Source organism: Epinephelus fuscoguttatus, linkage group LG16, assembly GCF_011397635.1.
Source record: "Epinephelus fuscoguttatus linkage group LG16, E.fuscoguttatus.final_Chr_v1".
NCBI classification, from domain to species: Eukaryota; Metazoa; Chordata; class Actinopteri; order Perciformes; family Serranidae; genus Epinephelus; species Epinephelus fuscoguttatus.
The window spans coordinates 4,538,751-4,545,000 of record NC_064767.1 but is presented as its reverse complement, the minus strand read 5'-3'; the positions used below and the strand labels follow the sequence as shown (position 1 = coordinate 4,545,000).

The window sequence follows — 6,250 nt, the reverse complement described above, 5'->3', positions numbered from 1 at the left end:
TAACACGTTCATTGTTGTTTTTTGCTGTGACTGAAAAGATAAGAGCATTAAAGGTTTCATGTGTGTCATAGAAATGAAAGTTTTAAAGACAGGTCCTTATCTGTGGAGATGAGTTGCACCACCATGTTTCTACAGTAGTCCAGAACAGACACACTAAACTCTGGCTCTAGATAGGTCCTTTTGCATTTTTGTGTCGGCCACTGTAGTTAAGAGCCCCTCTGTGACGAGAGCATCATAAAAACACTGATGTTTTTTTTAACAGTTTAGCTCATTGGGTCAATTTGTTTAGGTGAGGAGTAGTCTCGCTCACCAGACCTTTCTCAAGAAAAGAAAGGTCTGGCTGGGCCGACTCTCACTTTAACATTGGAGAAAAAAACGCTCCGGCTTTTTTTATTTCTTTCAACCAATCACAATCTTTCTGGGCGGTGCCAGCAACGGTGCGCTTGCAAAAATATTGCCGGGGGGAAACAGGTTTTGGGGTAAAAACCTCCCAAACACTGAAGGAATTAGAACCAGGAGAAGTTTCAGCTGGTTGCAATCTGCAATCCTCACCACTAGATGTCACTAAACCCCCTGAATCTAACACACTGTTCCTTCAAGTGTTACAGATATGTTGATTGTTGAAGCACTGACACTAGAAAAAACATGCCTTTTAATTTGTCCTGCATTACATGTGATGAAGCGCAGTTTCACTCTTGAAAGTTTAACATAATTTTATTAACTTTAATACTTTGTCAAAATGAGTTCAACTCTTCTATCTCAGAGCCCACATTTGGGATGTTACAACTCAACCTACAACTGAACCTAATATTGTCTTTTCAGGCAGCGGCTTTGGTAAAAAAGGCAAAGAGCTGAGTACAGAGCGAGATTTCTTCATGAGGATGAAATGCACGGTGACCAACAGAGGACGCACCGTCAACCTCAAGTCAGCCAGCTGGAAGGTAAGAGAGCTGCAGCAGCTACAAGTTAGCATGCCTGCAACATCTGCACCTCATGAACACAGGGTGATAAGAGAAACACATCACACACACAAGTGTTTTGTCCTTCTCAGACTGATTTACTGATTTATTTGAATAAGAGGCCTGAGGAGGTGAAATGATCAAGTAATTTAAAAGAGAAGGCAAAATGAATAGACATAATTTTGTGTTATAGAAATATCCTTTTTATTTTTCCTGTCCTGTTAATGATCTCCCAACAAGTAAAATTTCTTATGCGCTCCCCAGATAAGTAAAAAACCACCATCGAAACATAAAATAAATACATACAACAGAAAAAGATCTTTACAATTAAAACGTCACGTCAGTATCAGCTGCTAGGGACAGAGAACACACAAGACGCCAGCCGTCCGTCCTGTGACCTTCAGCTTCACTGCCACACTGTAAGTTCCTGCTGCTCCCTCCAGGTGCTGCATTGCACCGGTCACCTGAAGATGTACAACAGCTGCCCTCCACGAGTGCTGTGCGGCTTCAAAGAGCCTCCGCTCACCTGCGCTGTCCTGATGTGTGAACCCATCGCACACCCATCAAACATCGACATACCGCTGGACAGCAAGACCTTCCTGAGCAGGCACAGCATGGACATGAAGTTCACCTACTGTGACGAGAGGTAGACGCACACAGTCACACACAGCGGGGTGCACACAGTGTGGGGTCAGCTGACATGACGGAAAGTGAGAAAACCCCACATAATGTTTCTTGACGTGATTTAAGAATTACCTAAACAACAGATTTGCTTATCATCAATGAGCTGGCTGAAGGTACTTGTTATCCCTCATGTAGGCCGTGGTCAGAGGCATTATGTTTTCAGAATGTCCATTTGCCTGTACGTATATCCGTCTCATTCTCATGAATGCAGATCTCAAGAGGGTCTTGAGGAAGTTTCCTCAAATTTGGCACTAACATCCACATGGAGTCAAGAATGAACTGATTAGATTTCGTTGGTCAAAGGTCATTGTGACCTTGCATGTGTCTCGTTCTTGTAAACACAAAACCTCAAGAAGGCCTTGAGGGAATTTCCTCAAATTTGGCACTAATGTCCACATGGAGTCAAGAATGAACTGATTAGATTTCGTTTGGTCATTGTGACCTTGCATGTGTCTTATTCTTGTATCTCATTTTTGTAAACGCAAAATTTCAAGAAGGCTTTGAGGGAATTTTTTCAAATTTGGCACCAACGTCCACATGGACTCAAGAATAAGCTGATTAGATTTAGAGGTCAAAAGTCAGAGGTCACTGTGACCTCACAAAACACCTTTTTGGCCATAACTCAAGAATTCATCCACTAATCATGACAAAATTTCAGAAAATGTCTAAAAGGATAAAATGATGAGGTGATGACATTTATATCCCGAAGGTCAACTTCACTGTGACATCATAATGTTCTGCAAAAACACTTTTCTGGCCATTACTCAGCGTCATATCTCAGGAACAGAGGGGGAGACATTTGGTCAGATACTGAATCGGTGCTGTGCTGATTGTATAGATCTGTGCTGTCGGGGGGAAGATGTTTGTGAAGCATCCATGTTTCAGAATTTGTAGCTTCTTTTCAGTAACATCCATATTTTAAACGTTGTCAGTTGTCATGGCTACATGGGAGTCTGGACAGACATGGATGTAAACTGTAACTGGACAAGTTTGTGGCAGCATGCAACCACGAGGTGGCAGTTCTCATTTGTTTTGTTTTTTCCCTTTCAGATCATTAAATTATGCATAAACTGTGCATGAGAGCTCAATATGAAGTCACAGAGGCCTTACAGACCATTATAATTATCTTTGATAAATCTTGATTAATTTTTTTTGTTCGGATTACTCATCAATAATTTACTCTGTAAAATGTCAGAAATTACAGTTAGAGCCTAAAATGATGTTTTAGAATTAATAAAAAACACAGCACTCATTTTACAGCCATATGAAACAAGTGCAAAATAAATCACCACATTTTAGAGCCTGAACCCAGAAAATACACTTGAAAAACGACTTAATAGAAAAATAATTACTGCACTTACAAGTCTTTAAAGAACGTCAGTAGAGTTCAATAGAACGGCTTCATGTTGTGGACAGCTGCCAGTTAAAACACAGTCCTTGACGTGCAACACACACTCACACACAAGACTCTCTGACTGATTGCAGTGTGTTGACTGAGTCAGTTTAACTTGGCCGGGCCGTCAGTGGGAAATGTAAGCCAGAGATGAAACATTAATACTTTAATAAGATGCCATCACGACATCATCAGACTGTTCCAAGTGTTTGTGATTGTTGAGACGAGAGTGAACAAGCCCACAAACAAATTCCACTGTTTCAAAGTTGTCATTGAAGGTGTTTTCATATTAGTTATAAGTGATCTGTAAAGTGCCTGAGTGCGATCCCCACCCCTTTGCCCATTCCCCTGTTGCTCAGCTGTCACGTCAGTAATATCATCCCATACCCGAGTACACTTGCGTCATCATCTGTGTGACCTCGATGACGACGCCAACTCCATTACACGCACAGCAGCCATCAAGCACCCTTTCTCTTTCTCTGCTTATTGGTGCAGTTTGATAGCCGCCCAAATCTTCTCTCCAATTACGCAAATGAGTTTATTGTAGGTGGGTCGCCCTCCTGGCTCAGCAGGGACTCTGACTCATTAGGGACAGGAGGACAGAAAGTTTGTTCAGCTCATGTCTGGCAGTTTGACAGATCGAGTACAGAGAGGGAGCAGGGAAGGAGGGAAAGAAAAAATCTCTCAACCTCTCAATGAGCGCCATCGTCCAGAAGTTGTCCAAAACCTTAGGTTCTCACGACTTGTTTAAAACTCAGAAAAAGTCCAGTTTATTCATTGTATATGATGTGACTATTAAAATGACTCCATCTGCTTTTTAACTTTTTGTCATCTTACAGGACAGGATGTTATGAATACAATAAACAAGGTTATTCGTGTAACTCATAATTTATTATCCGATGAAACACAAACATTAAAGGACTTGATAGGTGACCCTGGCAATAACAACAAGAAGATACTGTTACACTTAAAAGAACCAAGCAGTAAAATGAAGCCAATGCATTAGTGCCAAAAAGTGCAGTTCCTCTAATGGCCACTTGAGGCTGGCTCCAGAAGCTAGTCAATCCCTATGGACCCACATGTTAAATTGCCCAACCTTACAGCACGTTCATAGTACAAAATAACAGTTTTGGTCTTAAAGCTAATTTCAACATTCATGCTAACTGTACAGGGGGGTGAATTTTAATATAACTCATCCATTTACATTTAATACAGGCTTAAAATTACGCGCAGTTAAAAAGCGGGGCTGCTTTGAGGCATCACCACAGTCAGAGTCACATCTAAAATCCAAAATGGCGATGCTAAAAATGCCAAAAATTTGAAACAGGAGTCCACAAACCAATAGGTGATGTCATGGAGGCTACGTCCGTGATTTTTACAGTCTATAAAAATGACAAACAAATATCTTATGAAATGAAATGATATGTGTCTTGAATTTACATGAAATGCGATTAGAAAAGAGTCGTCCATGCAAGTGTTTCTTTTAATGTATTAATTGAAAAAAGGAAGGCAGAGAGAAAGAGACAGTCAGGCCCGTGAAGGAAAAAGAGAAGGCAGTACAGAGGGGGAAAGGGTCATGTGTTGGTAGGAGTGTTTGTATTTGGGTTTTCAGCCGGCAATCATCACCGTCATTACCATCGCTATTATAATTTGATGCTTTTGTTGCAACCAGTCTTGGATATGATTTTGTTTTCTTTCTTTTTTCACTCCAGCTCTCCTCTCCTCTCCTCTCCGTCTACCTCCTTCCTCCATCCCAATCGCCAGGATAAATGTTGGCATTGTAGATTTCTGCAAACCACAGATACCTTACATTTGTATGTCGTTATGTAGCAGTTGAAACTTGTGTTTCTTTACACAGCAACAGGTTGCTAGAAAACACCCACGTTTGTGGCTAAAGAAGCAGCTGGAAATGCAGCGATAACTCTCGTGGTCATGTGACACCTAGGCGTCTAGCCCACACCATCCACCATACCCTCCACCTCCTGAAGTCAGCTCGTACGTCATACCTGTGGTTTGCAGAAACGTACAGAGCCAAAATTTTCCTCTGGCTCCGTGTCTTCCTCATCTCTTAATCCCTCCAAACATTCCTTTCTTTGCTCCTGTTCTTTATTCACTTTCTCCCCTAGTATCTTCCTCTCACTGCCTCCTTTCACACCTGGTTTTGTCCACATTACTTCCTCTCTCTTTCATTTACTCTACCCTTCCTCCCTCCAGTCTGAGGCCTGCATCTGTCAGTGTTATGTGATCAGAGGACAAGAGTCTCTGCACCCCGAGGCTTCTCTGTCTCTCCTCTTTCTCCCAGTCACTCTCATCACTAATCCATACAACAAATCATTATTTACAGATTCACATCTCCTGACAGATAATGGAGATAACTGCGAGAGTTACAGAAAAATGTTATCAATCATAGATAATAAATAATGTCATGATAAGAAAATCATACAAAAAATGATGGTGTGCAGAGAAATTTTTATAGAGAAACATTCTCTATTTTATGCTGCAAATATTTGTATGTGTTCAATGATCTTTTGGCAGTTAGGTTTAAAGAAATATTAACATGATGTTAAATTATTAAGTAGTAAAAATGTGGACAGAGAGTTAATTTTATTTTATTTAAGATTTTTTTTAATTTGCTTTCACCTAGGACAGTCTATGTGTGACGGGTGGGAGAGAGGGCATAGAGCACAGCAGCCGCAGGCAGGAACCAAACCCGCGGCTGCTGTGACAGGGGCATTGCCTTCATATATGGGACATCAGCTCCAACCACTTAACCAGCGGCCACCCTGGAGAGCTCATTTTAAGTCTAATGTTTGTCCTCTTTAAAAATAGCCATTGGTGTGATGTGGGGGAAAATTAAAACAAGTCATAGATTTAATGTTAGACTGCTGGGGTGCCTTCAATCTGAAAACGGTGGGCGCCATTTTGCTATGGTGTCCAGGTTGATTCCTTGAAACAGTGTGAAACTGTGTGCAATGGGCTTCTCATTCGGTGGATGTGTCAGAGGTGTACCCAATCAGCAGCGACGTGTATACAAACCAAATTCTGGTAGATCTTTACTTATTAAACATACAGTTTTTCTTATGCCATGAAACAGGGTGGCCACAGGTCCTTAACGTTTTAAAATGTGTTAAATACATGTATACAAAAAAAAAAAAGGCCTTAAAAAGTATTAAAGTGTCTTAAATTCGGATTGAAGGGGTCTTAAATGTTTTTT

At 41.0% G+C, this 6,250-nt stretch overlaps 1 protein-coding gene across 2 annotated transcripts in view; it reads left to right on the top strand.

Moving 5' to 3' along the window:
• The window catches only part of epas1b (endothelial PAS domain protein 1b), an 81,340-nt gene that overhangs the window by 50,846 nt on the left and 24,244 nt on the right, over positions 1-6,250 (top strand). For both annotated transcript variants that reach the window (XM_049600223.1, XM_049600222.1), the window contains exons 5-6: positions 823-941; positions 1,403-1,605. In XM_049600223.1, coding sequence (XP_049456180.1) covers positions 823-941; positions 1,403-1,605 — 322 coding nt within the window. The remainder of the gene's footprint in view (positions 1-822; positions 942-1,402; positions 1,606-6,250) is intronic.